Source organism: Trachemys scripta, chromosome 3 (genome assembly GCF_013100865.1).
Source record: "Trachemys scripta elegans isolate TJP31775 chromosome 3, CAS_Tse_1.0, whole genome shotgun sequence".
Lineage (NCBI taxonomy): Eukaryota > Metazoa > Chordata > Testudines > Emydidae > Trachemys > Trachemys scripta.
The window spans coordinates 116,020,689-116,042,146 of NC_048300.1; the positions used below are offsets into that span (position 1 = coordinate 116,020,689).

Here is a 21,458-nt window from a genome sequence, read left to right on the forward strand (position 1 = left end):
TCAGTTCGGTGGTAGGGAGAGTAGGTGGGCGGCCCGCAGGGCCAGGCGGCGGCTGTTCTCACCCCCGGCCAGCGGGACTCGGGAGCAGCCGCTGCTGCAGCTCCCACTGCCGCGGGGGAGGAAGCGGCCATGGCGCTCGGCAGCTGCGGCTGTGGCGCCCCAAACCCCCAGAGCCCGGGCCTGCTGCGGGGACCCAGCAGTGCGCACGCTGGGCCCAGCCCCTGGCCAGTCGCGTCTGGGCTGCTGCCCAGCTGGTGCTATCCCGCGGTGGCCCCGGAGTGGGGGCAGCAGGCCCCAGTCCCCCCGTCCTGCTGGTGTCCCGCAGGGGAACGAACGGGGCTGGGCTGCCGATGCCTCCGCCCCGGGGCCGCCGTGGGATAGCACCAGCTGGGCAGCCCAGACGCGACTGGCCAGGGGCTGGGCCCAGCGTGCGTGCTACTGGGTCCCTGCAGCAGGCCCCGGCTCNCCCTACCACCCAACTGAGTCCTGCCTGCTCGGGGCCAGGCCGGACTCTTACTCACCCCGGCCCCGCACTCCTTCTGAGTCTCCCGGGCCTCCCTCCGCGCTTGCGGAGGGAGGGGGAATGGTGAGCCCGGGGAAGAGGCGGGGATTCGGGGAGGGAGCCAATCGGGTGAGGAGGGGGCGGAGTCGGGGCGGGCATGAGCACTTCCGGGCTCCAGGCTCCGGCGCATTTCCTTGTTTGTCCAGTGTCCCGACCGCACGTCGGTCGGGACGCGGGACAAACAAGGAAATATCGGGACAGTCCCGATAAAATCGGGACGTCTGGTCACCCTAATCCCTAGCTGGTTTGCCAATGTGTCTGTGATTAAGTGATTTTGCATTATGGGCAACTTGCAGATTGATGGAATGGAACCCCTTCTTGTTCCTGTAGACCACATCTCTGTATTCACACCCTGCACACTACTGTAATAATCTTTGTACAAAGTATGCCATGTAAGGTATCATTTCAAAACTCAAAATTTGCTGGTCAGTATTGTCCTGGTAAAATATGCATGGTTACACTGTATGTGAAGTTGTAAGATTCCCTAGTATGAGGTTATTAACACATGTTTAAAACCTCACAACCCTGCCCAGGCAGAAGTTAGGTCTGTCCTAAACAAAGGTAGGAATGTGTGCTTGCCTTAATTTGCATTTAAGCAGTAAGCAGAGTCATCAAGCAGGAAGACAAAACAAAGGAAGTTCAAACAGGTGAGGGAAAAAGCAGCAGGGAATATCCTTCCACATAGACTGTCTCCTGGGTCTCAGTTGGAAATGTTTTTCAAGAGAGGGACTAAAACTACAAAAAGAAAGGACAAACACCCCAAGGCACCCTCCTCTCTCTCCCTGTCTGTCTCTGGCATTGCTCCTAAAAAGACAAAGGAAAACTGCTGTTTGACTCTTGGGGTGGGGAGGGTTTCCTTACCTGAGAGTTTGGTCAGTAATCTGCAGAAACATGTGGTAAGAAAAACTTTGCTCAATTCTTATATAGTTTGTTAAATTAGGCACTACTAAGCATTTTATCTTTATTTTTCTTGTAACCATTTCTAACTTTTATGCCTCATTAGTTGTACTCATTTAAAATCTCTCTTTGTAGTTAATAAACTTGTTTTACTGTTTTATCTAATTCAGCTTGTTTAAATTGGAGTATCTGGGTACTCAATTTAATATAAACTGGCATATTAGTCCCTTAAAGGAATAGCTGACTTAATATATTTGTACTGTCCAGGAAAAGGCTGGGTAGTACAGGACATACATTTCTGGGGGGAGGGGGGAGATCTGGGACTGAGGGTGTGTTGGGGTCACTCTGCAGTATAACCAAAGCTGCCAAGAGCCAAGGTGTTGCTGGCAGGCTGCAGTTACACACAGACACTCAGGGTGTGATCTGCATGCTGGAAGGCTGTTTATAAGCAGCCCAGGTGAGAGCTAATACAGCAAGGCAGTGTAAAGTACTCAGTGTTGCAGGGCTTGGGTGACAGCCCCCCACTAGTCTGGACTGTGCCCCAGTATGTCACAGTCACCTCACTGCCTGGGGAGCCTGGCCTGAAGGGAACAAGTGCACTTCATAGCACTCAGGACCAGACATGAGAACTATATGGAGTCATGAAACTCTCTCATGACCTTGATGCTGTCCAGACTCAGAGGAAGTTATTAAAATAAACCCTCCTGAGAATGGCACTCAGGAAATACAGAAGTAGCAAAGTGGCTTTCTGAGTTTTCTACAATGATTCCCTAAAAAGAACCTGTTTCAATGGACTGTTGAACAGAGGCACCGACTTCCCGAGCTGCCAGGGAGTGCTCGACCCCTGCTCCACCCCAGAACCTGCCTCCACTCCGCTCCTTTCTCCAGTCCTCCCAGCCCACCTCTTCCCACCCCCACTCCGCCTCACTCCGCCTTTTCCCACCCCACTCCTGCCCCGTTCCGCCCCCTCCCCACCTCTTCCTGCCCCTGCTCCTCCTCCTTCCCCCCAGTGTCTCCTGAACGCTGCTGAACAGCAGATTGCGGCAGGTGGGAGGCACTGGGAGGGAGGGGAAGGAGCTGATTGGTGGGGCCCGCCGGCGGGAGGGCTGTGGGGGGAGAAGGGAGAGATGATCCATGGGGCTGCTGGTAGGTGCTGAGCACCCACTACTTTTTTTCCCCTGGGTGCTCCAGCCCCAAAGCACCCATGGAGTTGGTACCCACGCTGTTGAACTTTTGTCACTAACCACCAAAGGTATAGAGAACATGGTTACCAGGAGTGACTCATTCTCCAGATCCTCTTTCCAGAGGTGCCCGACTGATTGTATGTTACATCTGTACCTTGGGAACACTTGCTCTACTGGCAAATAGGAGAGAGCTAACTCCTGGCCTATATTTCCTATGGTGGGCTCTATGATGTCCCCAGTGCACACAGGCCTTCTTTTTTTCCTCCTCTCTGAGCCACATGTTGGTAACCATGTGGGCAAAGGAGTTCCAGAGAATACTGTCAAGTGAATATCTGTTAGCCTAATAAGGCAACATGGTGGAGCTGATATGGTCTGCTCCCCAGGTGCAGGTGCATTTTCTGGTGCAAAATATGTGAACTTCATGGGCCCTTCCACTTATGAGAATTCATTTGCAGGCAGGGCCGGCTCCAGGCACCAGTGCTTGGGGCGGCCAAGGGGAAGGGGCGGCATGTCCGGCTCTTCGGTGGCAATTCGGCAGTGGGTCCCTCGGTCAGGGCCGGCTCTGGCTTTTTTGCTGCTTCAGGCAAAAAAGCCTCCCGCCGCCCCCCTCCCCCTGGCGGGGAGCACTACAGGGGAGGGCAGCGAGCCCGGCCATGGCCCCGCTCTCCCCGGCCAGCTGGAGCACTGGGAGGAGGGCGGAGAGCCCGGCCGTGGCCCCGCTGTCCTTGACGGGCCGGAGCGCCGGGGGGAGGCGGCGAGCCCGGCCGCGGCCCCGCTCTCCCTCGGTGAGCGCTGCCACCCTCCAGGTGCCGCCCCAAGCACATGCTTGATAGGCTGGTGCCTGGAGCTGGCCCTGCCCTCGGTCCCTCTCAGAGGGAAGGACCTGCCGCCGAAGTGCCGCCGAAGAAGAAAGAAGCGTGGTGGAGCTACCGCTGAAGTGCTGCCGATTGCGATCACGGCTCTCCCCCCCCCCCCCGCTTGGGGCGGCAAAAACCCTGGAGCCGGCCCTGTTTGCAGGAGCATTTTCTGGCCATGCTCTCCAGAAGTTTCCCTTCCCAGACTTAACTTTTTGGGCCCACATTCTAATTATACTTAGGGCTTTCTTGGACATGACCTCTTTTTGATCCTCTGATCTCCATCTGGGTGGATTTTTAAAATATGAACAAATGTCCACGATTTTTCCTTGCTCATCCTTCCTCCCTCCTCCCCCACAACATCGATTCTTGTAGAACTTCAATTCCCAGTGTTCCCTAATAGCAGTGTGCGTGTTTATTGGATTTGCCACCTTACTTCTGCGTTGCTGTGGCAGCGCTGCCTTCAGAGCTTGGTGGCTGGAGAGCGGCAGCTGCTGGCCGGGTGCCTAGCTCTGAAGGCAGCACCACCGCTGCCAGCAGCAGCACAGAAGTAAGGGTGGCATGGCATGGTATTGCAATGGAAACTAATTCCCTCCCCCTCCGTCTGGCAGTGTCCTCTATTTGGGAACTTGAAATATGGTAGCCCTAAATATACCCAACTGGCACCTTCCTTTGAAAAAGTGGTATGGGAACAAACACCACTTGTTCCTGGTTACTGCTATTGCAATGGTTCAATTTGGTGGCACAATGTTTGAAAGTTGAGCTCAGAGGTTTTCTTAATTTCTATGATAGTACAATTGTCCCAATCATAAGCAATTCAGGAAGAGAAAAAAAAATCCTCTCTCAGTTCTCAATCATTTGAGGCTCTGAAGTGTACACTATTAAGAAATCTATAATCTCTACTTGTAAAGGGACAATATTAATACATAATAAAAATAATTCTTACTGAAGGAATTAATTTAGCATGTTCCTTACATGGAAATAGTATATTCAAAAAATACAAATTTTCTGTTTTCCTGCTCAGACTGGGTGAGTTTTTCATTTCAAAATTTACAATCAATATCCAGCTTAAAAGCCGGCAATAAAAACGCTCAGTTTAGTTTCCACAGCTAGACAATTCTACCCTAACAAATGTGAAGACCACTAAGCAAATTTGCAAAAAGCACTGCAGCTATCTAGAACCTGCTACTTTAGATATGGTTTCCTCACAAGTAGTCAATACCGTTTGATGCTGGTTTGTTCTTCCTATGGAGTGATGACTGCAGAGAAGTAATATTGTAACTTAGTGCACCACATAACAACATTGCTTTTTCATCTTATTGATCTGGTAGAGACAAAATACGGTAATTATTTCTGTTGTTTTGCAGTTCCACACCTTTCTAATGGTACCAATCACTCCTCTCCTTGTTCCCAATTTTCGATTGAAAACAACTTTCTTTGTGGCTTCTCAAACTGCTGTTTTCTTGTGCATCCATGATTCTAACACTAAACAATGCTCAGTCCACCACAGGCTAATCCCTGAAAAACTAGTATGCAGCATTCAGAGAAGCCAAGAACAAAAACAACAGTAATACATTGCTGCAGAGCCTGTCAGCAAAGCTTCACTCTAGGAGACTACCTTTCAACAGTGAAATTCACAGGACACAAGCAGTCCCTCAAACACACAACTCGTGATCACAAAGTGGAAATAGAAACAGAGAGACACAGGGAAACACAAGCCACATTGACAATCCAGAAAGAAATTACTCTAATGAATGTGACAGAAGAGACTGAAAATGAATAATTATTTCTACTTCACTGTTCAAAATATTAAAGAAATATGGAAAAGACACTTCCTCAGATTACTGACAAAATGAAATCTATTAAAAAGTATGGAAGAAAAACTGAGCATTTTGAGAGAAGTGAGAGACAGCCGATAGAGGATTACTGAGCCAGAAGCATTAATATAAGCCTTTCTGTGTTCGCTATAATTTTAAAAACAGCACCGTTTACTTCTTAGAGTTCTATGCTTATTTCCACCTTGAGGATTACCCCTGATTTCCCTTACAGAAATATGACACAGTTATCCTGATAATTGGTGGTGATCCATTATTTTTTAATCTAGAGAATACTGACTCTCAAATAATTCCATCACAAAAAGACAACACTCTCTATACAGACTTGCACACGGGCACAATCCCCGTAAAACAAGAACTGAAAGATACGTAGGCATTAAAATACAACATATGCTATCTAAATCAGTCTACCTGGCATGTATTTCTGTGGTCTAAGCTAAGTGATTCTTCTATAGGGTCTATGGGAGCCATTTTCTCCTCTACAATTATGGACTATTTCTATTGATGTTAATGGGAACAGTGATGCACACCATGGAAAAGTTGTGGATAAGCACTCTAACTTTCGGAGATTCAACTATGCCTAACTGTTAGCATCATTATGCTGTAATGTGGAAAGCACTTGATAAGTGAGATCTCTATTTTGAAAGAAAAATAATCTTTCATTGACAAAAATACTATAGTACATGCCATGGTTACCTGTGTATCTTTGAGAATGCTGAAGGCGATATTGTTCTGAGAGCCTGACTTGAATTCTTATCTTGAAACAATAATACATTATTTTTCTTTGGTGTGTCATTTTCCTTTAAAGAATCATGTATGTGCTATTTTTTTTCTCTGTCAGTTTTGTCTTACTCCACTGTCATACTGTAGAGAAATCTGATAAGTACAGATCACTGTTTTCTAGAAATAAAAATAAAACCCCAAACCCATAGCTATACAAAATCCCCACTAAATCAACCATGACTAGATTCCAATATTTTTATTTGCAATTCAAAAATTTCAAATACAAGGGGGAAAAAGTAGGCATTTCTCAGAGTGCTGATGATCTCAGCCCATCACATGCTGCCTGTCAATATCCATGCACAAGTAATGCCAGTCACATAAAGGAAGCACACAGTAACCATTGGCATTTTAGCAAATCTGATGCTGCAGCTGTAAAGTCAGGCAGGAAGTTTTCTAATGCTGCTTTTGTTTAGTTACTTTCAGTCAGCCATATAGCTGGCCCCACTGAAGATAATGGCAAAACTCCCATAGGTTTCAGTGCGGTCAGGATTTTACTCAGACTGAACAATTATCACTTTGGGATAGGTAAAGAGTACGACTCTCAAAAACTGCACATAAGTATTTGGTATTCTATAACTGTCAAAAGCAATGCAGTTACATTAGTAATGGTAAAAACCATTACTGCTCATAGTATAGTTTTTTTTTTCCTTTCCACTAAATATTTATCAAAATACAACAAATTGATGCAAGGAGAAAAGGTGTGACTCACATCCCAATGGGACAGGGAGGCTTACTGTGATTGCAACCCACCTTTCTGCCCTTCAGCTCATGGGCTGCTCCAGGGATCGGAGAGGCCCTTGGCATAACTTAAACCGGCTCCCAGAACTCTTAGGGCAGCCTGGGGAGGCAGCTCTAACTTAAAGCTGCAGCACTGCCTGGAATCTCAATAGGGCTGCATGCTACAGCCCTGTCCTTGACGTGCTCCTCCCACCCCCCACTCCACCCTCAACGTGACCTTTACCAGGACTTGTGAAGGGCTCCTTGGAGGGCAGCTTTATGGCTGTCTCCTACTGAGCCTCCTTGCTTGGTGAATCCTCCCCTAGCCAAAACTGGGGGCCCTTTTTGTCACTCCTGTCCTTTTACCTGGTGTAAAGGGGTGGGAGTGGATCTCACCCGAAAGGTCTTTGGTCAAAAACCTGTCTCCTAGTATGTGCTTATACAGTGCCTAGTACAATAGACTATTATGTCTGTTGGGATTTCTAGGTGCTACCGTAACACAAAATAATAATAAATACTACTAATACTTATTTACTGAAGTTACCTATGGATCAAGGGAAAGAGTCCTAGGGCCAGATCCTCAGCTGTTGTAAACCACTGTAGCTCCATTGAAATAAACAGAGTTACACCAATTTACACCAGCTAAGGGTCTCGCCTCTATGTTAAGGGAGGAAATATTCAGAACATCCCATTCATTATATTTGCTCAGATTTTCTCTCTTGCTAGCCACGAAGAATGACAGCACTGCACATTCTGTCATCTCAAACCATGGAGAATGAGTAGTCTAACCCATACTGTGACACTCAAGCAAAAAAGAACCAAACATCAATGAAAAACAAATAAACAAAAGAAACACACATCTTACAACATTATCCTACACACCCAGATACACCAGCGGAGGCTAAGTAAGTCACTAGAGCTATGCCAATTTACATCTACTGAGGGTCTGGCTCTGATTTTAAAATCTCTCTTAAAAACAGATAATCAATTTGTTAGATGAAGAATCACCAACACATGCACCACTTTTATTTTGTAAAAATTCTATTACCTCACCTAGATCATTAGGTTGAACAATATTTTCTATTTAACTTTAAAATGGTACCACTGTAGCTTGATTTCAACCTCTATTTGCTGTATTTCTGTAATCGGTGCCAAAAATGCATCTCTGACAAGTGATGGTCACCTGCATTAGGTGTGGAAAAGCTAAGGACCCAGTTGTTTCCCCTAGATTTGCACGCATTCTCCCTCTCCTGCAATGCCATGGGGTGCTAAGGCCCCCACCTGGGTTCTTCCCTTCCCCATGGAGGGCTCTCTACTGGTCTGTGGATCTCTGCAGTGGGACAGATAGGCTGGGGAGAGAGGGTGATTTGCATTGTACTTCTGCTGGCCCTGTCATGCTAAGGCTGGAAAGATAATACACAGCTAGAGGCTGTATTACTTTTTTTTTGGCCTCTTCTCTGCTGCTGGGAACCCACTTCTCGCACAGTAGGGATCTTGGGGTAGTTGCTAGAAGCAGAAGCCTTGACAATTATGGAGCCACACTACCAGAGACCCAGGGCTGGCACAGAGCATCCACACTGAGAGCCCTCCCCCATTTCCCCCCCATGAACATATACTAGGATCTGCATGGATCCCAAGGGATCTGTGAAGTTTTTGAAAACAGCCCGTGCACTGTTTGACAGGGCAATCCCATGCACCCAACAGAACAATTTGGGAGAAATCTCTGAGAGAACAGCCTTTTCCCTCTTCAGCTCCCTACCACAGGTCTTCCTACAGACTATCACTTCAGAATTATGAGATAAAATCAGTTGTCTTGCATGGCCCTATTGAATAAAACCACAATACCTTTTTCTTTATGAGTCTGATCCAACTCCCATTGAAGTCAATGGAAGAACTCTACTTGACAGCAGTGATCAGGCCCTACAAGAAAGGCTAGATGTGAGCAAAGAGATAGGCCCTAGGAATTCCCGAATTTTAATCTTGGCTCAGACATTGATTCCCTCTGTGCTTTTGGGGAAGCCTCAGTTTCTCTGTTTCAGCTGCCTAATTGGCAAAATTGGGATAGTAGTTATTGTATTTCACTCACAGGTATTTTGTAAGTATGAATGCTTAAATGTTTATAAACATTTTAAAGATGAAAAGCTTAATTATTATCATAGCATTGGCATCCAGAAATGTGACACGAGTATAAAGGGATCATGCTTTAATGGCTCACAAAAGAGCAACAAAAGAAAGGAAGAAAAATAAACATCTCTACAAAAAGACTGAAAAACTCTTACCCTACCAATTTACAGAATATTTGTAAGTTTCTGCCCTGAAGATGCATTTACTGTATAATTGTTGTTACAAGATTATGTTGATAATAATGCAGTTAAAGGAGGAGGAAATTGCTATTTGTGTTATTGCTTGGCAGAAAGTGTGTCATTACAATAAATGGGAAATTGTGAAATAAATCTAAGCCCTTATCAGCTGCCATAGATTTCTCTTCCCTTGGTTCATATGATCTTTTATGGTCCTTTTTCCAGATGAAAGAGGGTAAAGTACTTTGGTTTGCATTGAGCAGAGTTACTACCAGTAGCACCACAAGTACTCTTTATACCATTAGCATCTTGTCAACAGCAGTCAGTGAAATTAGAAGAAAAGAGACAAGTAGGCTGTTTCCCATGTAAGATTAACATATTGCACTTCATAGCCGGCACAAAAAAATATGATCTGCATAGGGGCTCTACTGTGGGTCTTGTGTACTGCCTGCAACTGGGTTCTGCAAAACTGGATGCTGCTGAGTCTTTGATTTAATGAAAACGTAGGGAGGCAATTCAATTCACTGCAGGGACCGCTTTGTTCTTTCATTATGATTCTTTTTTAATGAGAAAGACGATTGCAAAGATAAACTCTAGTCCTCTGAATTTTTAGACTAATTATATACAAAGCACCATTCTGGCAGAGCGGGACTTATCTCCTTCAGGCAATACAGTTATCATCTTGTAACCACACTTCAAATCTCCCGTATGAACACTAAAGCTACGTGCAGGGAATGTGCATTGCACTATGCTTGCTAGCAGCTTGAATTGATGAATATTTAAATATTTCCATAAATTACAGGCAAAGCCTGATGCTGGATAAAATGGGAGGCAGCCATGGCCTTGCATTTAGCTTACAGCAATAGAATCAGAGGTGCATTGTTTTAGCAAAACCATTCACTATCCTCAATAGGGTGGGAAAGGATGGTCTGTGCTGTAACCAACAGCACTTGAAATGTTTATGTAGCAGAAGAAAAAGAGATGGAGCCATATACTAACTCTATAAAGGATAGTTATCCCTTAATTGCAAAGGAGATATACTGTGTGGAGTTTTACTATATTTGTGATTGAGCCTCCACCTCTAATAAACGGTTTATTGTAGGCTAGAGTAGGGCAGTCTTGCAAAGCTAGTGAACCACGTTATCCTGAAATGGAATCAGAGAGAGCCACAAAATCATCTCAGCACAATTTTCTATTCTGTTCATGTCCTTATACTGTACCCATCAGCGGGGTACCCAAGTGTTTTCCACACATGCCTTAAGTGACAAGCATCTGGCTTGTAGCATTTTCAAAACTGTGGCCTCTTTGACCTGCAAAATCTGTGACTACTTGCCTGAGACCATAAATCCTGTAGTTAGTGGCACAAGTGTTCGGACTGCACCCACAATGTGAACTGCAGGCTCAGTCTAACCACTGAGGATGTGTGTCCTCAACCAGGTCGTCACTGAGGATTTGTGACCTCGATCAGGCAGTCACAGATGCAAGTATTGAGATTTTCCCCACAATTCAAAGGCTGGCACATTTTACAGGTTGGCTGAAAACCTGGGCCTATCTGATCATGTTTTCACCATGATGTAGCACCGTCATCACAAGTTGAGCTAGCATCAGGACAAAAACATGACAGCACAGTGTTATGCCAGGATTATATTTTGGAGCTCCGCAACTCCATCAGACACATTAGAATCTCCCCCTTCCTCCTAACTTACATCTCCGGATGGCAGAGGAGGGTGTGTTAGTCCTTTCCCCCCACTCCTCTTCTTTTCCTGACTGCTGAGATGGAAGGATGGACCTTGGTAGTGCCTCTCCACTTGTTCAGCTCTTTCTTACAGCCTCCCTTGCATCAGACAGTGCTCCTTTCAGCTGCATTCCACTCACCCTGACAGAGATCAAGTGAAACAAGAACTCTGGTCTCCATGTGACCTATATGCAGGACCTCACAAAAAAAGCATCACTGATGCAGGGAAAACACCACCATGATCAGATCTCAGCTCTATTCCTTGGGGATCATCATGGGTATTTGAGCATATGTACCATTATTGCATGGCACACAGCATTCAGACATACCATTACTCTTCATACTTAACTGCTGCCACCAGAATCAAAGAGGAGGAGTCCTTTCAATATTTACTACTATCTGTGTCACATGATTGTTACACCAATGATTTACTCTAATAATATGATGCAACAGGATGGAAATGCTATGGTGTGCCACCATCTCTAGGATCAAAAGGAAAAAACACTTAAAAAAAAAAAGATAGGATGCAGGCCATGGATTTAGACAGCAGGTGTGTGTAAGCTAAGACTCAGGGGGACACCATCTTCGAATCAAAGTGATAAAAAGAAGGTAGGTAAAGCAGCTCAAAATCATCAACCCCTAGGCCTAATGTCTAGAGCCAGTATTCATCTCTGTAAGTGCATATTTATAATCTACTAAATCTGTGAGCAAAGCAAAAGGCACCTGATGGAAACTGACTAGAGCCGTAAGATGTTTGGTCCCTCGTGTGGGTGAAAAGGATGCAGAGGCCTATGTAGTCCTAGTTTGTGTATCTTGGTGGAATAAAGGCAGTTGACAAATGACAAGCCCTCAGGGTAAAAGAAAACTCCCAACTGAGAGGAGGCAAAAATAAAAGACACTCAAAAAACCAACCAGTCAAAATAAAACAAGAGAAAGGTCAGGGCTAATGTTTTTACCCGCTCCTCTCACATATGGTGTGGAATAAATCTTGTTCCATTGAAATCACATCATCTTCAGTTCTGTGACTGAAGAAAATAAATAAAAGATATGTTTCCATTTATGGGAAGGGAAATTTTCTACGGTAATTAGAAAAGTATCTCAAAGGAATAGAATCTGCAAGTCCTTTACAAATTATACATACAGGAATAATTTCATCACCACTGAACTGCAGCCACTGCTTGAGTGGAACAGAATTTTTTTTATACAACACACAGCAACATTATCCAACAACTTAAGGAGGGAAATGAAAAAAAAAAGTATCTTATTCAATTGAAACTACAGGGAAAATTTAAGCAGGCACAATGTAATTATCCAAATTGGATTGGATAGGAAACTGGATCTATTATTACTATTGTTTAGACTGCGGAAGTGCTTACAGCATTCCAAACAGACAAAGACAATTCTTGTCCCCAAAAAAGAGTATAAACTAAAATGACAACTCTTACTCCTGGCAAAATGATCCATGGAACTTTAAACTACAAGTTGTCAGGAATCAGAATTGCAGTTTTATTTCTTATCCACTAACTGAATTTTTTCTGAGTAAGATCAGGGATCTTCAACTTACAGCCAAAGAGACTGCCAACTGGCAGACCGGATAAATGTATCCCATACAATTTGGCATTCATGGTTGAAAGACTAGTGAAGTTACAGGAAGTGCACTATCCACTGACAGCTACAAAGTAACACACAGTAGGGGGAACATGAAATATTGTTATGAGAATTCCACATGCTAAAATGTCATTTTGGTGCTGATCCCAAGTGGTAATGCATGCATAGGCTGTTTATTTTTCAAAATACAGGGCTAGACTGTGATTTTAAGTACATAGCCCTGCATTGGGGTAGGTGGAAGGGACCCTCTGCAGTGGGAGCTCCAGAAAGAATCCTGGGCCTCGAGGGCAGTGCTTGGTGCTGTGGGAGCTCTGCTGACCTTTAGAAAATCTGCAACATGTTCTGTTGGCCTGTGTGAGATCTGGGTCATGGTCCCACCTTCACTCTCCCCCGTCAGGGAGGTCAATACTGTTGCTTGCACAGGTAGAGTTGTTTGGAGGACCAAAGCTCCATTTTGTAACAACTTTTTAGGTTTCGTAATTTGTTTGCCTTCTGCACTGGAATCAAATCAATACCTTTTGAATATTTTGTGCAAAACCAATGTGCATTGAAACCAGGTCCGGCTCTAGGTTTTTTGCTGCCCCAAGCAAAAAAAAAAAAAAATCTTCGAGGCCACCACGGGGAAAAAAAAAAAAAAAAAAAAAAAAAAACGGAATTGTGCCACCCCAAGCACATGCTTGGTTTGCTGGTGCCTAGAGCTAGTCCTGATTGAAACATTTGTTTCCCAACTGAAAACCAGACTTCTTCAATTTGGATCTCTCTCTCTCTCCCATCAGAAGTGACTAGAAAGTCCTGGACGGCAGAAACCTTCCCATTGAAAACTTTAGCCAAATCAATATCCCTCCACAAGATGTTTAGGCCTTGACAAAAAACAGCCTATTTAAACAAAACCACATTTTATTGAAAATGTTCCAGCCACATTATTATGTGTGACCCAAACATAGAGGTGCCAACTGTTGGGAAAGCTCCTTGGCTATCTAGTGGGGTAGCCTGTGCGATCCGAGCCATAGGATCTGGCCCAATTAAAAGATAAATGCAGTTTTACTACTAGAATGAAATTGACCAACAGAAGACATAAGCTGTTTTGACTGCTCACCAAAGGGCAGATGTGCAGTACAGTGAAATAGAGCAAATCTTGTAAAGGTTGTCTTTTCATTCAAACACACTGTTTGTTCAAGTGGAAGAACCCATTTGAGTAGCAGGTAAATTAGGAATGCACATATTAAGACACTGAGGTCATAGATCAAATCCAAGAAGGAAATTGATACAAAATAAAGCTTCCAATAACATGTGGCATGACTTCAGCTGCTAATAGTCTCACAGGAGGCTATAACTCATCTTCCATGGCACAGGTCAAATCTGGTTATATGCCAAATCTAAGACATTACAGCGACTCTAGGAAGAATTATATTTCCATTGACGTTTGGCATGACCTCATCACTTAACGATGTAGAAGGAGGATTCATCCAGCTTTATGTACATTCATACAACCCTTCTGAATCAGCAAGCTACTGCCCTGATTTTGCCCCCCCTATGTAGGCTAGGCTGGACATACTGAGCCAGTTGTCTTATTTAAAGTATCACAGACTAAGGCGCTACACAGTATGAGTAAAGGCAGAATCTGGCCCCCTGAGATTATGATTTTTTCCCTTCTGTTCAAAATAGATACTTACTATTCTCTCATCCCTTAATTATTTTACAGTGTTAGTATATGTGCTATATTCACTTATAACATACTTGGTGGCTTTTAGAAAGGGTTAATTTTTGCCTACAAGATGCTGATGCCTCCACCACAATGTTGACTGCTGACAATTAACACCTCTTGGGCCACTATGGATAGTTTCCCATTTATTGCTTTTTCAGGTGCTAAAGCTGATCTCCCCAGGTTTCTTTTCCATAGCTCCACTTCACTGACAGAAGGATGATTATGTTTCTCTCTTGTCCTCATTGTATAATCACCTCTAATACAAATGAGTAGCCACAAGTGTTATGACAGGATCGCTCTAAGCAGAATCCTTTGCAGATTAGGGGGCAGAGCTGTGATAAAATGAGGTACAATCTTTTTCCTCAACACAGGACAAAAAATAGGTTTTGGCACAACAGCGAACAAAATAAAAATGGGCATGATAGCAAGTTACCTTGGAAGGAAGCGCTACATGCTGTAGATTTCATTAATATTTATCAGAGTTTGGGAAAAATCAGTTAGATTTTACATAATGATATTCAGTCATTTTATGATATTGCATTAACAACATTTACTGTTATAACATTGATTTAGCTACATGCACACAAAGAAATTGAAAGGAAAAATTTAGAACTTAATATTTCAATATTGGTACTTCAGTAAGTGTGTGCTAATGTTAGCTGTAGCATGTGTGCATTCTAAATAACTAATAAGCTTAAAGTCTAACTTGATTTTGTGAAAAAAAGATACCTAAGCGAACAAAAAATCCCCCAAACAAAATAATTGAGCTAGTCAAGAATTTTCCCATCAGAATGATACTCTGATGGAAAATGCAGTTTCTGCAGAATTGAAATTTTCCATAGAAAGCTCTTGATTTTACTGAAAATATTTGATTTTCCTTATAGAAAAATCAAAGTGAAATATTTCATTTTGGGACACTGATCCAAATCAGAATATTTCATTTTGTCAAACTGACCCAAATTATTTTGTTTCAAAGCATTTCAACAAAAAATTAAACTGCCTTTCCGTATCAGGGTATTGCCATATAGGAGTTGTAGCCATGAGTCTACTCACATAGTCAAACTTAAACAGATGCTTAAAGTGCTTTGCTGGACTGGGGCCTGAGTATTCAGCATCTTGTAGGATTAGTCCCATAAGAAGATTGAAGGATAGATAGGGAAATCTGTGGTTGGGAGAATCTCCAAGCCTGAGCAGCCATACCCAGTGATGGAAAGAACAGTCTCAGATAGATTATACTTTAAGCAAATTTGAAATACTGCTTTTGGGTACCCAGATTTGAAGGTGTTGGTCATCCTATAAAGATCTAAGACAGACAGACAGCTAGATCCTTAAACATGTCCAGAAGGAGAGTGAAGGAGCCCAGGCCTTTTCCTTCTACAGGAAACGAGTATTTTCCCTCTTTCTAGATCAATGCAGATATCTAGCATTGCTAGAAAGTACAATTCTAACTGTTCATGCTAACTGCTGTTGTGAAAATGTAGGGTTATGGGAGCATGAGGACACATTTATGGTGTTGTTTTGCTGTGTAGAATACAGTAGCCGGGACAGATTTTCAGCTGGCATAAGTTGGTATAGCTCCATTGTCTTCAATATAGCTATGCTGATCCACACAAGGTGAGGATCTAGCCCTGAGTATTTTGCACAAAGTTAAAATAGGCAATACAGTGGAGCTATTTATTGTGGCTAAACTAGCAGCGCCACTCTAACAGGTAAGAAGGAACAGGAAGGCTGACCTGGAAAGATATGGGGAGGGAAGGAAGTGAACACAGGTGCTAGCGAGACTGGAGATAGATGTGGGTTATTCAATACGGCAGGGAAAATATTCCCCTTTACTGGAAAGATGGTGGACAGACAGAGAAGGCCAGTCCACAGGGGATTCTGGACAAATCTAGATTTGGAAGAGCTTAGTAAAGAAAGGGGAGTCCCACTCAGGGAAGTTAAGGATGCCCCTGAAGAAGTTATTGGAAGCAAGTGTTGCAGTTCCGCAGTGAAATTCTGTTTAGCGTCTCAAGTGAATGCCTCCATATTCTATATGTATGCCTATATAGTCCTCCCAATCAATTTATCCATTCAGAAAGCAAACAAAAGAAAAACTGGGGATGATGTTATTTTTGACTTCTACAGTCGATTTCATGGTTTGATTTCTGAAATAGAAAGATGGGGTCATTTAAGAAATCTTAAATTTTGCATATGAAATAGAAGAAGCTAAGCTAGAAAGAAGTTTTCTGATGTGCCCAGCATTCAGAACTGAATCAGTCTGTACAAAATTAATATAATTATTATGTGGTTTTCATCTGTTAATGATGCCAAACAATCAGAGCTACTAGAAAAACGGTTCTAGTCTAACACCCACAAATAAATACATACACAAGCAAAAAACCCAATGTGGGGCTTGTTGGGAGCAAAGCCATATTTTGGCCTGACAGAAGTCTGCTGTGGATTTTAAGAGTCTGTTCTGATAATGTTTAACAGCGTAAGTATAAGGAGAACTGTGTATGTGTAAGAAATTACAGAGTACATGAGAAGAAAAGAAACTAACTAAAAAAAGCTAAAAAAGACTGGATTGAACTAACACTATACCTGTACTGGTAGGGGAGGAGAGATAATATGGAATGAGAGACTAATACATATATCTAAAAAAAGATAACAAAAAATGTATTTATAAGCTTGTGTAACAAAGGGAGGTTGAAGCTGTACTGTCCAGTGCAGGAGGTGACTGTGATGAGTTTGTCCTAATGAGTTTCCCACTTGTAAGTAATTGATCACTACTTGCTGAGTGTTTTGCCTTAATAGATATTTGTTAGACCCATCTGCTGAGTAAGTGAATCCCAATCCAATGGGGTTTTGTCACATGGCAATATTAAATGGACAATAAATGAAATGGCCATGTGCTGTTGTAGTGCTCTGTAGGCATTTTATGGAATGTGCTTGGATTACCGCTCTCCCTGCCTCTGTGTCCATTCCTTATCCAGGATTTTTCTGGGCATCCTGCCAATTCCAGACATTCCTTCCTGGTAGCCCCTGCTCCAGGCTATTCAGTGGGTGCCCTCCAACTCTTGCGGTCATTCTTCTCTGGCCCAACTTTAAACAGCAGCCTGATTTAAACACCTTCCATGACTACTGTCCTTATGGGTCATCCTCCCTCAACACCTATGCCCTCCCTTCTAGAATAATTGTGCACATGGTACCAAGTCCTACCCACTCCCAACTTACTTCATGAAGGCTCTTCCCACTGGCACCAAACACTGCTAAGTGAAGGAAATGAGGATGCATTCAAATCCCACTACATCAGGACTTGAAAGGTTTAGCTTAACTCCCCAGCTTTGCTATAGATTTCCAGTGTTACCTTGGGCAAGTAACTTAATCTTTCTGTGCCTCAGTTGCTCATCAGGAAATATTAGCATGCCCATTTTATATTCTCCCAGCCTTTGTCTATCTTGTTTATTCAGCCTGTTAGCCCTTCAGGGCAGGGACAGTCTCCTACTGGATGATCATTCCTGGCCGTGGTGCATTAAATGTTGGTTTGTGTTCCAACAGTTTAATCCACAAAGTTAAACCTTCTTTCATTTTAAACTTGATACCTGTCCATCTGAGGATGGGCCAATTACCAAACTTTCATACCTCAGGCAAAACCAAACATTTTTGACAAACAATTTTCAGACTGTGTTAGGATCTTCTGGGGAATTATGTATTAAGTATTGCTCTTGATAGAAAGTTTTAAACAGTTTCAAAACTCAGTGTATGATAGACATGATAATAACGTTCTAAATCTAAATGTGGAATGGCATCACAGGATATGTCCCAACATAAGGTAACATTTAAAATAAAAAAAGATATTACCTCACCCACCTTGTCTCCCCAGTATTTGGTAACATTTTCAAAAACACTTAAGTGACTTGAGAGCCCAAATCTCATTGAAAGTCCTTACTCATTTAGGAGCCTAAGTCCCAAGTTACTTTTGAAAATGAGACTTTTGGGCTATAACAATTCTGTAAACTGGTAACAGTTATGCAAGATCTACACTTGCACTTTCCAGCAAGAGCTATGTTTAACCACAGTTTTCCAAAGAACCTTTGATGATGTTCCCACAACCCAAACTGAACTGGGAAGGCAAAGAAAGGCTGAGCAGCAACTTCCTAGAGAGACTTCCTAAGGATTGACATGCCCAGAGATCAGCATTCAGCAGTTCTGAACATTTTTAATAGATACCAAGTTTTAGAACACTCCAAAACTTTCCAATTCACAATCTAGACCTAAATGCATGTATATGAAACAGGAAGAAAGGATCAAGGAGATTGTTCACGTGGAAATAATGAGGCAGAAAGGATACAGACTTTTCTTTCACACAACACTACTGTATTGGTTATTTATTAAAATGGTCCTTTCTAATGAAAGTTTGCTTTTTCCTTTCATCCAGAGAGTATGTAATTTTTAATGTGTTGTGGAAAAAAGGATAAGTTAATATACACAGAATAAGAATGTCATTAGATGCTTTTGGAAATTTTACACTTTAGCCATTCAAGAGCCTAAGTTCCATTTTTAGGAGCCCAAAGCTCATTTTAAGGAAGGATTTAGGCTGAAAAGAGCTTTGGGCTCCTAAATCATTTAGGTGTTGCAACCCTAAGCACAGCAGTGCCTAAATACCTTTACAAAAATCTGGGCCTAAGTCGAATTGAATGAAAATGGAACTTAGGCTCTTGAGTGACTTAGATGCTTTTAAAAAACAGGATTTGAGTGCTTTGGAAAATTTTGTCCATAGTGACTAGATCAGAGGTCCCCAACCTGTAGGGTGCACCCTCCTAGAGGGGTGTGGAGGAATGTTTTGTGGGGCACGGTTGGGGCCCAGGCCAGCCCCCATGTGGGAGTAGGGAGGGAGTGCCAGCCAGCTCAGCTCCTGGCCCTGGCCCCCGGGGCACCTGCGGCCAGCACCAGCCCCCAGGGGAGCCCCCACTCCCACCTCCAGTTATGGCCCTTGGCCACCTTACCCCTGTCTGCGTCCCTCCCTCCCAGAGCTGTGGCACCGCTCCTGGCCCTGGCTCCAGGGAGCAGGGCAGAGGGGGCAAGGTAAAAAGTTTGGGAACCACTGGACTAGATTCTACAAAATAGCTTACAGAAGCTACCTCCCTTCCAAAGAATGGTACTTACCTTGTCTGACAGCTAGTGTAGTGGTGTAGACCAAAAACAGGAGGATGTAATTGAGGAAGCTCTGAAAAACAGGAGTGTTGGCATGGAAATCCTCTGACAAATACTTGCTGGTCAGGCCAATGCCACAGATAAGAAGGGACAAAACCTGGCCAAGAGCCACAGACAGCAAGAGCTCCCTAAAAGAAACAAGAAAAAACACAGACATAAAACACTCAGCCTCTCAGCCAACCAGGAAATCCTTATCCTCCTCTGAGGAGCATAAATCCAAATGAAAGTGTAAAACATGGGAAGAAACATGATGGCCTTGATCTCTAATGTACCTGGTAGGAGTTGTCTAATAAGTATTACCATCTCTTTCCTCAGCATTTACTGAAATACTTTCCAAACACACTGGTTTTTGTTCATGTATTATAAAAACCTCTGATTATGAAAAGAATAACAGTGAAATTTCACGCACACAACACAAGGGAAAGATTTTGTGGATTTGGGCCCATTTAGTCTTAAGACTTCCTCACCCCTTCCCCCAGTTTGCTTGTGTGTGTCTCAGAGTAAAGACCCAGGAGTATAACTTCACATTTGCAATACAATGAAAGTGTACAGCTGTCCCAGTATTTAGTATGTGTCTCTCTGTATACACAACCAAATAGAGAAAAAAAAAACATGTGATTTTATCATGTTTCTAGATCTACATTTTTATAAAATAAAATGTATGAATGTACTGTCTTCCTTCCTTTGTTCTCTCATCTCATTTCCATTTTGCTTTCATTTCTTTTCTTCTACTGTGTATCTTTTCTTTAATCTTTTTCACCATCTTGTTTCTCTCCTCCACTCTTTACTTTTTTGTGGATTTTTCCTCTTCGAAAACATTCTTTTCATCACTCCTTTTACTCCAAGAAACTCGCTTATCTGAACTGGCCTCTTGCTTCAGTTTATCTTTCCATTCCTCATTCCCGCCCCCCACCATTTACTTCTTCTTCCTCCATGTTCCTTCTTCTTCTGCCTGTCCAATACTCCTGCCCTCTTTCCCCCTCTCCATCCCCTCCATGTTCTCCTTCAGCATCCTCATCATTTTCTCCTTCCTGCCCATCCAGTCCTGGTTCTTTGTTATCTCTTTGCACCACAGTTCACTTCAACCCAGATAAAGAACATTCAAGTGTTACTTGCTCATGCTTTCAGCTTGGTTACAAGATATTCTACACATGCAACATAGACATCATTGAAAGATTCCGGCTCAAAGGAGTGGGCTTCAGGGAGGAGGGATAGCTCAGTGCTTTGAGCATTGGCCTGCTAAACCCAGGGTAGTGAAGGCAGGGGGCTGGACTCAATGACCTTTCAAGGTCCCTTCCAGTTCTAGGAGATGGGATATTCCCATTAATTTAATATCATTTTTTTAAAAATTTACCCTTGAGATGACTTTACTGAAAACATGCCCAGACACTATTTTGTTCCTATGGTTGTGCTGATGCCAAGTCTATTCCATGCCTGTTTCCTGCTCTGGGGGGAGACAGGCAAGGCAGCACATCAGTGTGGAACACTCTTCAGCTAGGGTGAAAATCTTTTTTATACACCACCATCTCCCAATATTAAAAATCTTTCAATGTTGCTTCCCTCTCCCTGCCATATCTCCCTCAGAGTGACTGAATATTTGGCAGCTGTGAAGATCTAGGCTACAAAGACCCCTTTCTTAGTAACCTCAGGTGTCAGATTTGTTTCCCCCTTTCTCAAGCAATCCTCCTACTACTGTGTCTTGGTGCCAGTCATGGTATGAAACAACCAAACAAGCCCAGGGAAGCACAAGCTGTTGTATAGCACCGTCTCCCCCTTTCCCCCCCCATCTTCCTCCTCCCCCCCCAAAAAAACAAAACAAAACAAGCAGTCTGACAGAGAGAGAACAACCTTCACTGTGCTAGATCCTGCACTCTTACAGGAGGTTTTTGGATTAGTGGAATCTAAGATCTTGTTGCGCCATTGCACTCCATATGCTTTATGAAAATATGCTTATGAATGTGAATATGATGCAACTGGAATACGCTTTATGCAAAAGATCTCTTGTAAAGTATCATTACAAAGCTTATAATCTACTGAGTGTGTTCATCCTATTTGTTTTCATGTATTATTTCTATGTCCAGAGTT

General features: G+C 43.2%; 1 protein-coding gene across 1 annotated transcript in view; it reads right to left on the bottom strand.

Annotated features, from left to right (window-relative positions):
* The window catches only part of SLC35F1 (solute carrier family 35 member F1), a 379,360-nt gene that overhangs the window by 119,149 nt on the left and 238,753 nt on the right, over window positions 1–21,458 (bottom strand). The window contains exon 2 of the mRNA XM_034765797.1: window positions 19,326–19,501. Coding sequence (XP_034621688.1) covers window positions 19,326–19,501 — 176 coding nt within the window. The remainder of the gene's footprint in view (window positions 1–19,325; window positions 19,502–21,458) is intronic.